The sequence below is a fragment of the Felis catus genome, chromosome X (assembly GCF_018350175.1).
Source record: "Felis catus isolate Fca126 chromosome X, F.catus_Fca126_mat1.0, whole genome shotgun sequence".
Classification (NCBI taxonomy): Eukaryota; Metazoa; Chordata; class Mammalia; order Carnivora; family Felidae; genus Felis; species Felis catus.
In genome coordinates, this window is record NC_058386.1 from 55,084,478 (window position 1) to 55,103,516 (window position 19,039).

The following is a 19,039-nucleotide window of genomic DNA, read 5'->3' on the forward strand; positions in this document are numbered from 1 at the left end:
TCTCAGTTTGTAACTGTTTTTTCCTTCCCTTCCCCCATGGTCTTCTGTTAAAATTCCTCAAATTCCACATATGAGTGAGAACATATGATATCTGTCTTTCTCTGATCGACTTATTTCACGTAGCATAATACCCTCCAGTTCCATCCACGTTGTTGCAAGTGGCAAGATTTCATTCTTTTTCATTTCCAAGCAGTATTCCATTGTGTGTGTGTGTGTGTGTGTGTGTGTGTGTGTACCATACTAATTTTATCCATTCATCAGTTGATGGACATTTGGGCCCTTTCCATAATTTGACTATTGTTGATAGCACATTGGGGCACCTGTGCCCCTATGAATCAGCACTCCTGTATCCTTTAGATAAATTCCTAGTAGTGCTGGGTCATACAGTAATTCTATATTTAATTTTTACTATTTATTTTTTATTATTTATTTTTAATACTTTGAGGAACCTCCATACTGTTTTCCAGAGTAGTTACACCAGTTTGCATTCCCACCAATAGTGTAAGAGAGTTCCCCTTTCTCCACCTCCTTGCCAACATTTTTTGTTTCATGTGTTCTTAATTTTAGCCATTCTGAAGAAGTGAGAGGTGATATATTTCATTGTAGTTTTGATTTATATTTCCCTGATGATGAGTGACATTGAACATCTTTTCATGTGTCTGTTAGCCATCTGTATGTCTTCTTCAGAAAAGTATCTGTTCATGTCTTCTGGCCATTTCTTCACTGGATTATTTGTTTTGTGGGTGTTGAGTTTGGTAAGTTTGTTATAGATTTTGGATACTAACCCTGTATACAATATGTTATTTGCAAATATCTTATCCCATTCCATTGGTTGCCTTTTAGTTTTGTTGTTTCCTCTGCTGTACAGCTTTGTATCTTGATGAGGTCCCAATAGTTCATTTTTGCTTTTAATTCCCTTGCCTTTGGAGACATGTCAAATAAGAAGCTGCTGTGGCTGGGATAAAGAGGTTGTTGCCTCCTTTCTCCTCCAGGATTTTGTGTTTTCCTGTCTCACATTTAGGTCTTTCATCCGTTTTGAGTTTATTCTTGTTTATGGTGTAAGAAGGTGGTCCAACTTCATTCTTCTGCATCTGCTGTCCCATTCTCCCAGCACCACTTGCTAAGGAGACTCTTTTCCATTGGATATTCTTTCCTGCTTTGTCAAAGATTAGTTGGCCATACATTTGTGGGTCCAGTTTTGGGTTATCTATTCTGTTATATTGGTCTATGAGTCTGTTTTTGTGCCCATACCATGCTGTCTCGATGATTACGTTCTTGTAGTACAGGCTAAAGTCCAGGATTTTGATGCTTCTAGCTTTGGTTTCTTTTTCAACATTACTTTGGCTATTTGCGGGGTTTTTTTGGTGGTTCCATACAAATTTTAGGATTGTTTGTTCTAGTTATGAGAAGAATGCTGGTGTTATTTTGATTGTGATTGCATTGAATGTATATATTGCTTTGGGTAGTATTGACATTTTAACAATATTTATTCTTCCAATCCATGAATGTGGAATGTTTTTCCATTTCTTTGTTTCTTTTTCAATTTCTTTCATAAGTTTTTCTATAATTTCCAGGATACATATCTTTTACCTTTTTGGATAGGTTTATTCCTACGTATTTTATGGTCCTTAGTGCAGTCGTAAATGGAATCAATTCCTTGATATCTCTTTCTGTTGCTTCATTATTGGTGTATAGAAATGCAACAAACTTCTGTACATTGATTTTATATCCTGCAACTTTGCTGAATCCATGTATCAGTTGTAGTAGTTTTTTTGGTGGAGTCTTTTGAGTTTTCAATGAAGAGTATCATGTCATCTGAAAAAAGTGAAAGTTTGACTTCTTCTTTGACAATTTTGATGCTTTTTATTTCATTTTGTTGTCTGATTGCTGAGGGTAAGACTTCCAACACTATGTTAAACAACAATAGTGAGAGTGGACATCTCTGTCATGTTCCTGATCTCAGGGGGAAAGCTCTCAGTTTTTCCCCATTGAGGATGATATTAGTGGTGGGACTGTCACATATGGCTTTTATGATATTAAGGTATGTTCCTTCTATCCCGACTTTCGCAAGGTTTTTTTTTTTTTTTATCAAGAAAGGATGCTGTATTTTGTCAAATGCTTTTTATTGCATCTATTGACAGGATGTTTCTTATCTTTTCTTCTATTAATGTGATGCATCACATTGATTGATTTGCAGATATTGAACCATCTCTGCAGCCCAGGAATGAATCCCACATGACCATGGTGAATAATTCTTTTAATATACTGTTGAATTCGATTTGCTACTATCTTCTTCTGAATTTCTGCATCCATGTTCATCAGGGATATTGGCCTTTAATTCTCCTTTTTAGTGGGGTCTTTGTCTGCTTTTGGGAATCAAGGTAATGCTGGCTTCATAGAATGAGTCTGGAAGCTTTCCTTCCATTTCAAGTTTTTGGAACAGCATGAGAAGAACAGGTATTAACTCTGCTTTAAATGTCTGGTAGAATTCCCCTAGGAAGCCATCTGGCCCAGAACTCTTATTTGTTGGGAGACTTGATAACTGATTCAATTTTTTTTTTGCTGGTTATGGCTTTATTCAAATTTTCTATTTCTTCCAGTTTGAATTTTGTTAGTGTGTGGGTGTCAACGAATTTGTCCGTTTCTTCCAGATTGTCCAGTTTATTGGAATGTAATTTTTCATAGTATTCTCTAATATTTGTTTGTATTTTTGTGGTGTTGGTTGTGATCTCTCCCCTTTCATTAGTGATTTTACCTATTTGGGTTCTCTCTCTTTTCTTTTTGAGAAATCAGGCTAGGGGTTTATCAATTTTGTTTATTCTTTCAAAAAAACACTTATTAGATTCATTGATATGTTCTACTGTTTTTCTGAATTCTATATTGTTTCTGCTCTAATCTTTATTATTTCTCTTCTTCTGCTGGCTTTGGGGTTTCCTTGCTGCTCTGCTTCTAGTTCTTTAGGTGTAAGGTTAGGTTCTGTATCCAAATACAGATTTTTATTGCTTCTTGAGATAGATCTGAATTGTAACGTATTTTATTCATAGAATGGCCTTTGCTGCATCCCAAAGTGTTTGGATTGTCATATTTTCATTTTTATTTGCTTCGGTATATGTTTTTAATTTCTTCTTTAATTTCCTGGTTCACCCATTCATTCTTTAATAGGGTGGTCGTTAACTTCCATGAATTTGGAGGCTTCCCAAATTTTTTCTTGTTGTTTATTTCATGTTTCATAGTGTTGTGATGTTAAAATATGCATGGTATGATCTCAATCCTCTTATATTTTGTGACCCAGTATGTGATCTATTTTGGAGACTGTTCAATGTGCACTCAAGAAGAATGTATATTCTGCTGCTTTGGGATGAAAAGTTCTGAATATATCTGTCAAGTCCATGTGGTCCAGTGTATCATTCAAGGCCATTGTTTCTTTATTGATTTCCTGCCATATGATCTGTCCATTGTTGTAAGTGGAGTATTAAAGTCACCTACAATTACAGTATTGTTATCAATAAGTTTGCTTAGGTTTGTGATTGACATATATTTGGGCTTAAAAGTTGGGGGCATAAACATTTACAGTTATTAGCTCTTATTGATGGATAGACCCCTTAATTATGATATAAGGCCCTTCTTCATCTCTTGTAACAGTCTTTAATTTAAAGTCTAGTTTGTCTGATATAAGTATGGCCATCCTGGCTTTCTTTTGACATCCATTAGCATGACAGATTGTTTTCCATCCCCTCACCTTCAATCTGCAGGTGTCCTCAAGTCTATAATGAGTCTTTTGTAGACTGGCTGTGGGAATTTCTCAAAATAAGACAATCATGAAGTTTGCTGCATTGATTGACATTTCCTTTCACAAACCATTTCTCTTTAACATGCAATGCTCTTTGATGGCATTTTACCCACAGTAGAGCTTATTTTTTTCCTGATAAATATGGAGTTTATTGGTATTGTTTGGTATAACTTTATCCCAATCCGGGCGTGTTAACAATCCTTTAAAAATCATGCTACATTACTTTGGAGGAAGATACCTCCAGCTTAACGTGTTTAATGTCAGATAATTGTAATCTTTTAAAACATTTTTCACTGCCTCTGATTTTTAACACAGTGAGCATCAGTCTAATGTCAATGTAAATGCACATTAAGCAGGTAATGGCTTTTTAAAGTGATTCCTTCACAGATAGCAAATGGCATAATCCTGGAACTGTGTATGAGAGGCAAAAGGGAAGCTGTGTGTGCTGCCAATATTTTATGGATTACCTCCCTCTTGTAAGTAGTGTCCAGTCTTTTTTTATTAAAATTTTTTTAATGTGTATTTATTTTTGACAGAGAGGGAGACAGAGCATGAGCGTGGGAGGGGTAGAGAGAGAGGGAGACACAGAATCCGAAGCAGGTTACAGGCTCTGAGCTGTTAGCACAGAGCCCGACATGGGGCTTGAACTCACAGACCGTGAGATCATGACCTGAGCCGAAGTCAGATGCCCAACCGACTGAGCCACCCAGGCACCCCAAGCAGTGTCCACTCTTTGATTAACAATTGCAAATGACCCAACTGGAGAGAACACTCAAGATAATAAGCAAAGAGAACTGGAAAGCTATGAAAATGCAATGCCTGGCTGAGCCCTGAGGGGCATCCTAGGTTGGATGTGTTGATCACAATGACCATGATATTGTTGTACAGAGGCTGACATGGACACCAGGAAGGGGGGACATTGAAGGCAGATGAGAAATGGATGTGACTGCATCCTAGAAACCTCCCAAAACACACTTTGGGTGTTGGTGGGGTTATTTTGTGTGAAACTTGATCTCAATCTGTCTCACATTGAGCTAAGGAAATAAGTATAACAGGGAGTTTTCCTGTTTCTTGATTTCTCCTATATCTGGGTTTACAGTTAGGTGGAAGACAACTTTAAAGTGAACACGGTAAGCTTCCTTATGGTGGTGGTAGTCAGAAAGGAAGAATGAAAAAATAAGCTGGCCTGAAACAGTGCACACTAACATGGTCAGGAGAACTTAGAACCCGTGTGAGCCTTTTTTACCCAGGGAATGAATGTATTCCTGCTACTTTTCTCTGTTTCATAAACTTTCCTGTGGCTTTGGCTCACCACTTTTACATAAGACCATATTGCAAGAGTTGCATGGGCAAACTAATTTCACATTCAGTTTATTACCTATATGCAAGTACTGTGCCAATACATTTTTGTGGTAAGTAGGAGGCTGAGAATATCCCCAAAGCCCAGGCAGCCACTGGCTGCCAGGTAAGACAATCTCTCAAGGAACTCAGCAGCAGTCATGCTCAGTAAGGGCCACTCACTTATTCAAGACTCCTTGATGTGGAGGGCACCAAAGAAGTCAATCTATCCTTCTAGTTGACACTCTTCTAGTTAATACAGTTCTTCATGATTTTTCAATCTGTGTCCCCCTGTCAGATACTTTCTTTGACATTAATGGTGACTTCTTTTGCAGACATTCACTTAGCATCTCTTTTAGTCTCTGTGATCTGAAGGCTATTATGTTTCTGGGTCAGAGAGCCTGAGTTGAGGCTCTGGGGATTCAAGCACTGGGTTCCACAGCTCATCTTCTTCTCTGGGGCCATAGATCAGGGCACACCATTGAAAGACAGTCCATCTTCCAACACACCTGCATGCAGGCCACTGACTTCATAGCCATTGTCAGTGGCAGAGACATCAGGTGGCACACCCAATTTGGTGTAGGTAAGTCAGGTGGACTCAGACTCCCTGGTCCAGCTCTTGTAGTAACAGGACTTGCTGGCATTGACCCAACTCCTACCACAGCTTATGCTCCCATGCTGCCAGTGCACCCTGTGACTGGAGAGCTCAAGGCTCCAAAGGTGCTTAGCCCCTGTGGTGCATCCCAGGCCCCCAATCATGTAGCAGTGGCTGTGACTTCAGGTCCCTGTGCCCGCCTGTGCAACAGTCAGGCACCCAGCTCCTCCTGCACTTGCTGCACCTCCCACAGAAGTTCCTTCAAAATTGGACTCAATCCTCTCAAACATTGTCACTGCTTTATCAACTAAGTTTATTGATATCCAAAATCCTTTGTTGTCATTTCAAAATCTTTACAGCATCTTCACCAGGAATAGATTATCAAGAAACCACTTTCTTTGCTCATCCATAAGAAGCAAATCCTCATCTATTGAAGTTTTTCTTTAAAAAAAAGTTATAATGTTTTATTTATTTTTGAGAGAGAAAGACAGAGTATGAGCAAGGGAGGGGCTGAAACAGAGGGAGACACAGAATCTGAAGCAGGCTCCAGCCTCTGAGCTGTCAGCACAGAGCCCGATGCAGTGCTCAAACTTGTGAACCAAGAGATCATGACCTGAGCCAAAGTCAGGTGTTTAACTGACTGAGCCATCCAGGTGCCCCTCATCTGTTGAAGTTTTATCGTGAGATTGCAGCAATTCAGTCACTTCCAATTATAGTTCTCTTACTATCTCCACCACATCTGCAGTTACTTCCTCCACTGAAATTTTGAACCCTTCAATGTCATCCATGAGGGTTGCAATCAACTTCTTTAAAACTCCTGTTAATGTTGACTTTTTGGCCTCTTCCCATGACCAAAAATGTTCTTAATGGCATCTAGAACTGTGTTTTCTTTCCAGAAAGTTTTCAACTTACTTTGCCCAGGTCCGTCAGAAGAATCACTCTGTATGACAGCTATAGCATTACAAATGTATATCTTAAAGAATAAGACTTGAAAGTTAGTATTACTCCTTGATCCAAGGGCTGCAGAATGGATGTCATGTTAGCAGGCATGAAAACAACATAAATCTTATTGTACATCTCTAACATACACAGTTTTTGGGTGACCACTGGATACTGACAATGAGCAGTAGTATTTTGATAGTATTCTTTTTCTCACTGTATTTCTCAATAGTGGGCTTAAAATACTCAGTAAACCATCTGTTTATAAAAACAGATGTGGTGTCATCCAGACTTTCTTGTTCCATTTATAGTGCACAAGCAGAGTAGATTTAGTGTAATACTGAAGACTGCCTTAGGATTTTTGGAATTGTAAATGAGCATTGGTCTCAACCTAATGGCACCAGCTACATTAGCCCATAACAAGAGTTAGCCTATCTTTTGAAGCCAAGCATTGATTTCTTCTCATCTAGCTATGCTACATGGCATCTCCTTCCAATATAAGGTTGTTTCATCTACACTGAAAATCTGTTGTTTAGTGTTGCCACCTTCACTAATTATCTTATCTAGATCTGGAAGACTTGATGCAACTTCTAAATCAGTGCTTGCTTCTTCACCTTCCTCTTTTATGTTATGGCAATGGCTTTTCTCTTTAAACCTCATGAACCAAAGAATATCCAATGGAATAAAGACAGTCTCTTCAGCAAATGGGAAAACTGGATAGTGACATGCAGAAGAATGAATCTGGAACACTTTCTTACACCATACACAAAAATAAATTCAAAATGGATAAAAGACCTAAATGTAAGACAGGATGCCATGAAAATTCTTGAGGAGAAAACAGGCAAAAACCTCTTTGACCTTGAGGCTGTAGCAACTTCTTACTCAACACGTCTCCAGAGGCAGGGAAAACAAAAGCAAAAATGAACTACTGGGACCTCATCAAAATAAAAAGCTTCTGCACAGCGAAGGAAACAATCAGCAAAACTAAAAGGCAAGTGACAGAATGGGAGAAGATATTTGCACATGATACATCAGATAAAGGGTTAGTATATAAAATCTATAAAGAACTTATCAAACTCAACACCCAAAAAACAAGTAATCCAGTGAAGAAATGGGCAAAAGACATGAATAGACACTTCTCCATAGAAGACATCCAGATGGTCAACCAACACATGAAAAACTGCTCAACATCACTCATCATCAGGGAAATACAAATGAAAACCACAATGAGATAGCACCTTACACGTGTCAGAATAGTTAACATGAACAACTCAGACAACAACAGATGTTGGCAAGGATGCAGAGAAAGAGGATCTCATTTGCATTTTTGGTGGGAATGCAAGCTGGTGCAGCCACTCTGGAAAACAGTATGGAGGTTCCTCAAAAAACTAAAAATAGAACTACCCTATGACTCAGCAATTGCACTACTAGGTATTTATCCAAGGGATACAGGTGTGCTGTTTTGAAGGGACACTTGCACCCCCAATGTTTATAGCAGCACTAGCAACAATAGCCAAAGTATGGAAAGAGCCCAAATGTCCATCGATTTTTGAATGGATAAAGAAGATGTGGTATATATATACAATGGAGTATTACTCGGCAATCAAAAAGAATGAAATCTTGCCATTTGCAACTACTTGGATGGAACTGGAGGGTATTATGCTAAATGAAATTAGTCAGTAAGAGAAAGACAAAAATTATATGACTTCACTCATATGAGGACTTTAAGAGATGAAACAGATGAACATAAGGGAAGAGAAGTAAAAATAATGTAAAAACAGGGAAAGGGACAAAACATAAGAGACTCTTAAATATGGAGAACAAAATAGAGGGTTACTGGAGTGGTTGTGGGAGGGGGGATGGGCTAAATGGGTAAGGGGCATTAAGGAATCTACTCCTGAAATCATTGTTACACTTTATGGTAACTAATTTGGATGTAAATTTAAAAATAAATAAATAAATAAATAAATAAATAAAATTAAAAACAAAACAAAAAAATCCTCATGAATGAACCTCTGATAGTTTCAAACTTTTCTTTTCACCTTCCTCGCTTCTCTTAGCCTTTATAGAATTGAAGAGAGAGTTAGGGCATTGCTCTTGATTAGGCTTTGGCTTAAGGGAATGTTATGGCTATTCTGATCTTCTATCCAAATGAATGAAACTGTCTCCATATCAGCAAGAAGGCTGTTTTGCTTTCTTATCATTCATTTATTCACTGGAGTAGCATTTTCTATTTCCTACGTTTTGTTTTGTTTTGTTTTGTTTTTGCATTCAGAACATGGCTGTTTGGCACAAGAAGCCTAGCTTTCAGCCTATCTTAGCTTTCAACATACTTTCCTCACTAAGCTTAATTATTTCTAGCTTTGATTTTAAATGAGAAATCTTCAACTCTTTCTTTCACTTAAATACTTTCAGGTTATTGTAGGGCTATTTAATTGGACTCATTTCAGTACTGCTGTGTCTCAGAGAAGAATGATGAGAGGAATAGATATGGGGGCATGGCCAGCTGATAAAGCAGTCAGAACACAACATTTATCAATTAAGTTTGCCATCTTATATGAAAACTATTAATGGTGCCTCAAAACAAATACAATAGTAACATCAAAGATCACTGATCATATATCACTGTAACAAATATGACAATAATTAAATAGTTCAAAATATCGCAAAAATTACCAAAATGTGATACAGAGACATGAAGTGAGCAAATGCCGTTGGGGAAAAAAAATGATGCCAATAGAGTTGCTAAATACAGGGCTGCCACAAACCTTCTATTCATAAACAACAACAACAACAACAACAAAAACAACACAGTACTTGTGAAATGCAAATAAAGTGAAGGACAGTAAAATGAAGTATGCCTATATTGGTAGTTAAGAACTTACTATTGGCATTTTGTTAATTGTTTCTCATTCCTTTGTATTCCATTTCTTCTGTTTGCTATCTTTCCTGGTGATTTTTTTATAGTGTATACTTTGACTCCTTTCTCCTTATCTTTTGCGTATCTACTACAGATTTTGTATTTCTGACTATCATAAAGTTTAAAACTTTGTACAGTTATAGCCATTGATTTAATCTAATAACAAAGTAACTTTGTTTACAAAATCTCTGCACTTGGATATAGAGAAGATGGAAGTGTAGGAGGACGGTGGGCTCACCTCATTCTGCTGACCACTTATATTCCACCCATAGCTGCCTAGAAATAACCCAGAAAACAGTCAGAAGACTAGCAGAACAGACTCTCCGGAGCCAAGCATAGACAAGAGGCCCACAGAAGAGGGTGGGAAGGGCAGAGAGGCGTGCGTGCTACACGGACTGGTGGGAGGACAGCCAGGGTGGTGGAGGGGCAGCCTGCCCAGCAAGGTGGAATCCCTGAGTCTAGCTTGCAAAAGTGGAGGGGCCAGACTCCATGAGTTCTGACAGCCAGCGGGACTTAACACCTGGAATGTTATAAGTCAACAGCTCTGCTCAGATAGCGGGAGGGCAAGAGGACACCGGGAAAGAGAGGTGTTGAGCCCTGGAAGACAGAGATCAGCTCACTGGGGAACAAAGGCGCTGGCCAGCACCATCTCCCTCTCCCATCCCCCAACTAAATCCCAAAGGGAACCAGTTCCCATCACCAAATGTGCTTGCACCTCACAAACACCCAATGCTGTGCTTCTGTGGATCCATCCCTCTGACGAGTCTACCTGCCTCCCTCACGGTGCTGCAGGGCACCTCCCTCAGGGGACCACTAAACACAAAGCAAGCTAAGCCTGAGCCTCCCGCCCCTGTGCACCTTGTAGATCCACACCAGATCCCATCAGAGCAGCACCACAAGCCTGGCAGTGTGCAAGTAGCCCAGACAGGGGCCACACCACTCCACAGTGAGCCCTATCTCTGGGAGGGGGAAGATAAGGTACACACCAGTCTGATTGTGGCCCCAGCGGTGGGCAGGGGGAAGACATCAGGTCTGACTGTGGCCCCGCCCACCAACACAAGTTACACCAGACAGCACAGGGCAAGTGCCCTGAAGTTCCCCACCACCCCAGGGATTGTCCAAAATGACAAAATGGAAGAATTCTCCTCAAAAGAAACTCCAGGAAGTAGCGACAGCTAACGAATTGATCAAAACTGAAGTTAGAAATATAATGGAACAAAATTTAGAAAAATAGTCATAAAATTAATCGCTGGGCTTGAAAAAAGTATAGAGGACAGCAGAGAATCTATTGCTACAGAGATCAATGGACTCAGAAATAGTCATGAGGAGCTAAAAAATGCTATAAATAAGGTGCAAAATAAAATGGAGGCAACCACAGCCTGGATTGAAGAGGCAGGGGAGAGAATAGGTGAATTAGAAGATAAAATTATGGAAAAAGAGGAAGCTGAGAAAAAGAGAGATAAAAAATATCCAGGAGTATGAGGCGAGAATTAGAGAACTAAGTGATGCATCAAAAGGAACATTATTCGCATAATAGGAATTACAGAAGAAGAGACAGAGAAAGGGGTTGAAGGTGTACCTGAACAAATCATAGCTTAGAACTTCCCTGATCTGGGGAAGGAAAAAAGCATTGAATTCCAAGAGGCACAGAGAAGTCCCTTCAGACATAACTTGAATCGAACTTCTGCATGACATATAGTGAAACTGGCAAAATACAAGGATACAGAGAAAATTCTGGAAGCAGCTAGGGATAAACAGGCTCTAACATATAAAGGGACACCTATAATACTCGTGGCAGACCTATCTACTGAAACTTGGCAGGCCAGAAAGGAATGGCAGGAAATCTTCAATGTGGTGAACAGAAAAAATATGGAGCCAAGAATCCTTTATTCAGCAAGTCTGTCATTTAGACTAGAAGGAGAGATAAAGGTCTTCCCAAACAAACAAAAACTGAAGGAATTCATCACCACTAAACCATCCGTACAAGAGATCCTAGGGGGATTCTATGAGTGAAATGTTGCAAGGACCACAAAGTACCAGGGACATCACTGCAAGCATGAAACCTACAGACATGACATTGACTCCAAACCCATTCTTTCTATAATAACACTGAATGTAAATGGACTAAATGCTCCAACCAAAAGACACAGGGTATCAGAATGGATAAAAAAAAAGACCCATCTATTTGCTTTCCACAAGAGACTCATTTTAGACCTGAGAACACCTTCAGATTGAAAGTGAGGGGATGTAAAACTATCTATCATGCTACTAGAAGTCAAAAGAAAGCTGTAGTAGCCATACTTATAACAGACAAACTAGACTTTAAATTAAAAGCTGTAGCAAGAAATGAAGAAGGGCATTATATAATAATTACAGGGTCAATCCATCAGGAAGAGCTAAAAATTATAAATGTCTATTCGCTGAATATGGGAGCCCCCAAATATATAAAACAATTAATCACAAACATAAGCAACCTTATTGATAAGAATGTGGTAATTGAAGAGAATTTAATACCCTACTTAACAATGGATAGATCATCTAGACACAGGATCAATAAAGAAACCAGGGCCCTGAATGATACATTGGATCAGATGGACTTGACAGATATATTTAGAACTCTGCATCCCAAAGCAACAGAATATACTTTCTTCTTCAGTGCACATGCAATATTCTCCAAGATAGATCACATACTGGGTCACAAAACAGCCCTTCATAGGTATAAAAGAATTGGGATCATACCATGCACACTTTCAGACCACAATGCTATGAAGCTTGAAATCAACCACAGGAAAAAGTCTGGAAAACCTCCAAAAGCATGGAGGTTAAAGAATACACTGCAGAAGAATGAATGGGTCAACAAGGCAATTAGAGAAGAAATTTAAAAATATACAGAAACAAATGAAAAAAAAATACAACAATGCAAACATTTTTGATGTAGCAAAGGCAGTCTTAAGAAGAAAATACATTGCAATCCAGGCCTATATCAACAAACAAGAAAAATCCTGCATACAAATCTAACAGCACACCTAAAGGAACTAGAATCAGAAGGGCAAAGACACCCCGAACCCAGCAGAAGAATAGAAATAATAAAGAGCAGAGTAGAAATTAAAAATATACAATTCAAAAAAAAAAAACAGTACAGCAGATCAAAGAAACCAAGAGTTGTTTGTTTTTTTTTTTTAAATAAACAAAATTGACAAACCTCTAGCCAGGCTTCTCAAAAAGAAAAGGGAGATGACCCAAATAGGTAAAATCATGAATGAAAGTGGAATTATTACAACCAATCCCTCAGAAATGCAAGCAATTATCAGGGAATACTATGAAAAATTATATGCCAACACATTGGATAACCTGGAAGAAGTGGACAAATTCCTAAGCACCCACACATTTCCAAAACTCAAACAGGAAGAAATAGAAAACTTGAACAGACCCATAACCAGCGAAGAAATTGAATTAGTTATCAAAAATTTCCTATCAAATAAAAGTCCAGGACCAGATAGCTTCCCAGGGGAATTCTACCAGACATTTAAAGCAGAGATAATCCCTGTCCTTCTCAAGCCGTTCCACAAAATAGAAAAGGAAGGAAAACTTCCAGACTCATTCTATGAAGCCAGCATTACTTTCATTCTGAAACCAGACAGAGACCCAGCAACAACAACAAAAAAACACAACTACAGGCCAATATCCCTGATGAATATGGATGCAAAAATTCTCAACAAGACACTAGCAAATCGAATTCAACAGCATATAAAAAGAATTATTCACCACAATCAAGTGGGATTCAGTCCTGGGATGCAGGGCTGGTTCAACATTCACAAAAAATCAATGTGATACATCACATTAATAAAAGAAAAGAAAGGAACCATATGATCCTGTGAATTGATGCAGAAAAATCATTGGACAAAATTCAGCATCCTTTCTTAATAAAAACCCTCGAGAAAGTCAGGAGAGAAGGAACATACTTAAACATCATCAAAGCCATTTATGAAAAGCCCACAGCTAATATGATCCTCAATGGGGAAAAACTGAGAGCTTTCCCCCTGAGATCAGGAACACGATATGGATGTCCACTCTCACCGCTGTTGTTTAACATAGTATTGGAAGTTCTAGCATCAGCAATCAGACAAAAAAAGGAAATCAAAGTCATCAATATTGGCAAAATGAAGTCAAGCTTTCACTTTTTGCAGATCACATGATATTACACATGGAACCCGATAAACTCCACCAAAAATCTGCTAGAACTGATACATGAATTCAGCAAAGTCGCAGGATACAAAATCAATGTACAGAAATCAGTTGCATTTTTATACACTAATAATGAAGCAACAGAAAGACAAATAAAGAAACTGACCCATTCACAATTGCACCAAGAATCATACAATATCTAGGAATAAACCTAACCAAGATGTAAAAGATCTGTATGCTGAAAACTATAGAAAGCTTATGAAGGAAACTGAAGAAGATATAAAAAATAGAAAAACATATTCCATGCTCATGGATTGGAAGAGTAAATATTGTTAAAATGTCAACACTACCCAAAGCTATCTACACATTCAATGCAATCCCAACCAAAATTGCACCAGCATTCTTCTCAAAGCTAGAACAAGCAATCCTAATATTTGCATGGAACCACAAAAGACCCTGAATAGCCAAAGTAATTTTGTAGAAGAAGACCAAAGCAGGAAGCATCACAATCCCAGACTTTAGCCTCTACTGCAAAGCTGTAATTATCAAGACAACATGGTATTGGCACAAAAACAGACACATAAACCAATGGAATAGAATAGGGACTGTAGAATTGGACGCACAAAAGTATGGCCAACTAATCTTTGACAAAGCAGGAGCAATATCCAATGGAAAGAGACAGTCTCTTTAACAAATGGTGCTGGGAGAACTGGACAGCAACATGCAGAAGGTTGAAACTAGACCACTTTCTCACACCATTCACAAAAATAAACTTAAAATGGATAAAGGACCTGAATGTGAGACAGGAAACCATCAAAACCCTAGAGGAGAAAGCAAGAAAAGACCTCTCTGACTTCAGCCGTAGCAATCTCTTATTTGACACATCCCCAAAGGCAAGGGAATTAAAAGCAAAAATGAATTACTGGGACCTTATGAAGATAAAAAGCTTCTGCACAGCAAAGGAAACAACCAACAAAACTAAAAGGCAACCAACGGAATGGGAAAAGATATTTGCAATTGATATATTGGACAAAGGGCTAGTATACAAAATCTATCAAGAACTCGTCAAACTCCACACCCGATAAACAAATAATCCAGTGAAGAAATGGGCAGAAGACATGAATAGACACTTCTCTAAAGAAGACATCCAGATGGCCAGCAGGCACATAAAAAGATGCTCAAGGTAGCTCCTCATCAGGGAAATACACATCAAAACCACACTGAGATACCACCTCATGCCAGTCAGAGTGGCTCAAATGAACAAATCAGGAAACTATAGATTCTGGAGAGGATGTGGAGAAATGGGAACCTTCTTGCACTGTTAGTGGGAATGCAAACTGGTGCAGCCCCCTTGGAAAACAGTGAAGAGGTTCCTAAAGAAATTAAAAATAGATCTACCCTATGACCCAGCAATAGCACTGCTAGGAATTTACCCAAGGGATACAGGAGTACTGATGCATAGGGGCACTTGTATCCCAATGTTTATAGCATAACTTTCAACAATAGCCAAATTATGGAAAGAGCCTTAATGTCCATCAACGGATGAATGGATAAAGAAATTGTGGTTTATATACACAATGGAATACTATGTGGCAATGAGAAAAAATGAAATATGGCCTTTTCTAGCAACGTGGATGGAACTAGAGAGTGTTATGCTAAGTGAAATAAGTCATACAGAGCAAAACAGATACCATATATTTTCACTCTTATGTGGATCCCGAGAAACTTAACAGAAGACCATGGGGGAGGTGAAAGGAAAAAAAAGTTTAGAGAGGGAGGGAGCCAGAACATAAGAGACTCTTAAAAACTGAGAACAGAGTGTTGATGGGGGGTAGGAGGTAGGGGAATGTGGGTGATGGGCATGGAGTAGGGAACCTGTTGGAATGAGCACTGGGCATTGTATGGAAACCAATTTGACAATAAATTTCATATTAAAAAACAACAACAACAAAACAAAATATCTGCACTTGACTACAGTTCAACTTCTTCTCCCTCTACATTTTATGTTATTGATGTCATACTGTATATCTTTTTAAATTTTGTATTTACTAAAAATTACTAGAGCTCTATTCATTTTTAATACTTCTGTATTTTAACTTTTGTACTAGAGTTAAAAGTGATATACACATTAAGGAAAATGTCAGAGAAAGACAAATACCATATGATTTCACTCATGTGGAATTTAAGAAACAAAACAAGCAAAGGGAAAAAATTTAGAGACAGACAAATCAAGAAACATACTCTTAATTATAGAGAACAAACTGATGTTTACCAGAAGGGAGTGGGGGATGGGTTAAATAGGTGATGGGGTTTAGGGAGTGCATTTGTCACGATGAGCATGGAGTGATGTATGGAAGTATGGAATTACTATACTGTACATCAGAAACTATCATAACGCTGTATGTTAGCTAACTGGAAATAAAATAAAAACTTTTAAAAAGTTATTTACCCATCGTATTATACTATTAGAGTATTCTCAATTTGACTATATCTTCACTAATGAGTTTTATACTTTCATGTTTTTTTCTTGTTAGTGTTCATTTGTCTCAACTTGAATAATCTTTTTTTTAGCATTTCTTATAAATTAGGTCTAGTGGTGATGAACTCCCTTAACTTTTGTATTTTTCTGGAAAAGTTTTATCTCTTCTTCATTTCTGAAGGATTGTTTTGTCTGGTATATTATTCTTGGTTGGCAGGTTTTTAAAACTTCCTTTCACTATTTTAAATATATCATCCCACTGTCCCCTGGTCTGCAAAGTTTGTGCTGAACAATTGCTCATAGTATTATGGGAGTTTGTTTTTCATTTACTTTTTTTTATTTCTATTTTTTTTTGAGAGAGAGAGAGGAAGAGAGACAGAAAGAGAGAGCAAGGGAGGGATAGAGGGAATGGGAGAGAGAATCTCAAGCGGATTCAACACTCAGTGCAGAGCCCAACATTGGGCTGAATCTCACGACTGTGAGATCATGACCTTAGCTAAAATGAAGAATCAGACACTTAACTGACTAAGCCACCCAGGCGTCCATGGGAGTTTCTTTGTATGTGATGACTCATTTTTCTCTTGTAGTGTTCAAAGTTCTCTGTCTTGGAATTTTGAGAATTTTATTATAATCTGTCTTGGTGAAAAATATGCTTAATCTATTTGGGTTTATTTGGGCTTTGATGATCTGGATGTTCATGTCCCTCTCTTATTTATGAAGTTTCTCATTATTTCTTTAAATAAGCTTTCTCTACCCTTCTTTCTTTGCTCCTTCCAGGACTCCCATGATACGCATATTCATTTGTTAGACAATGTTCTGTAAGTCTCAAGTTTTTTTCACTTTTTTTCAATTATTTTTCTTTTTGTTCCTTGACTGGGTAATTTCAAGTGACCCATCTTTGAGCTCGATGATCCTTTCTTCTTCTTAGTGATAAAGCACTCTATTGAATTTTTCAGTGCACTCATTTTTCAGCTCCAGGTTTTCTGTTTGTTTTTTTCCCTATGGTTTCTATCACTTTCTTGAACTTCTTGTGTATTGTTTTCTTGACTTTATTTAGTGGTCAATCTGCATTGTCTTTTAGTTCACTAGGCATCTTACAGACAATTATTTGGAATTCTTTGTCTGACAGTTAATAGATCTCTACTTCTTTTGGGTGAGTTTCTGATGCTTTATTTTGCTCCTTTATTGGTGTCATTTCCCCTGGATATTCCTGATTCTTGTGTCTTGTGGTCTTGTATAGGTGGTTGTCTATTTGAAGATGTAGGCACATCTCCCTGTCATTACAGATGATTGGAAAGGAAAGCCCTTTAGAGTCAGAGCAAACAGAGATTTTGGGTGGCCCAGCTGATGGGCTACACAGGTGGGATCAGTGTTGGAGTCCTTGGGTAGGCTGGTCTGGTGCCTGGATCAGTTGGCCAAACTTTCAGCCTGGATCTTCAGGGGCAAGCTTGCAGTCTGGGACCAGGGGGCTGGTCTGGCACTGGGGCAGACCTGTAGTGTGGATCTACAGGAGGCCTGCCTGGAGGCTGGGTCTGTGGTTGCATTCTATAGGGTAGGGCTGCAGGGGCCAGGCTGGGGCCACAGGGATATCCTGGTGCTGTGTTAGTCCTGAAGCTTGGGGTTCCAAGTAATAGCTGGGGCAGGCCTAGAGCCTAGGTCTGTGGGTGCCACCCTGGAGATGGATCAATGGAAGATGGGTAATTGGGTTCACTGGGGTGGGTCTGCTGCTGGGGTTGTGAAGTCAGGTGTTCAATTTACTCTCCTTCACCCATGCAGAGGTTGGCTATCTCTCTCTGTACTGTGCTGTGTGAGCTTGGGAGAGGGGTGATATGTTTAATATTAAAATGTCCTCCCTACCCTCTGCAATGCACTATTTCTTATTTCTGTGCTCCCCTCAGGTGCTGTAATATCTCAGCTGGATTGTATAGTTCTTATGAAGGGATTTTCATGCATGAAAGTTTGCTCAAATTAATTTCACCATGGGGAAACAGCAAAGAAAACTCCTATTCAGTCAACTTGCTGAGATCACTCCTCCATGGAAACTAAACTTGAGTTTAAAATCTGAGAGTATTCATGGTGCTTGGCTAGTTTAGTCGGTTAAGCGTCTGACTTTAGTTTAGGTCCTGATCTCAACATTTATGAGTTCAAGCCCTGCATCAGGTTCTCTACTGTCAGCGCAGAGCCTGCTTCAGTTCTGTCTTCCTTTTTCACTGCCCCTTGCCCACTCTTTCTCTCTCAAAAATAAAAATAAAACATTAAAAAAATGTCAGAACATTCAGAACGCATTGTTCACCCATTTCAATTCACTGAGGTACATTTCTTAGAACATTTTGGATCTTCCACTGTCCTCCTTAGGGATCATGGTATCTGGCTTTACATGTTCATCTCTGTCCTATCCACTAACGATTTCTCAGTGGCACAAATTTTGCAAACCTTGCTTTGTCTGGCTCAGGTACTAGAAAAAGTCTATATTTATATTGAGAAATATGGCTCCACTTCTGCTCTTCGATATACTTTTTGTGTCTAATCACTATTAAGAAGCTAAGAGTGTACCTCAGTACCGACCTTCACTTTCATCCACAGAAGAAGTATAAAAAACTGTTCTTTCTCGCAACAAGCGCTTTGAAATTGTGATTGGTTTGTGCCTTCTTGCTGTCACTCGAGGTGGAGGCACTGGAGGTGTAGCACTTTCTTCAGGTGGACCTGAATAGATCTGTAAAAGGAGGACATTTTCAGGAAACAATTAGAAAGACTGAATTTTTGTCTCCTTAATGCTAACTAGCAATTGATGCT

At 38.7% G+C, this 19,039-nt stretch overlaps 1 protein-coding gene across 6 annotated transcripts in view; it reads right to left on the reverse strand.

Moving 5' to 3' along the window:
- Positions 1-19,039, reverse strand: part of OPHN1 (oligophrenin 1) — a 594,929-nt gene that overhangs the window by 61,352 nt on the left and 514,538 nt on the right. For all 6 annotated transcript variants that reach the window (XM_023249184.2, XM_045051063.1, XM_023249185.2 and 3 more), the window contains one exon: positions 18,812-18,959. In XM_023249184.2, the coding sequence (XP_023104952.1) occupies positions 18,812-18,959 (148 nt within the window). The remainder of the gene's footprint in view (positions 1-18,811; positions 18,960-19,039) is intronic.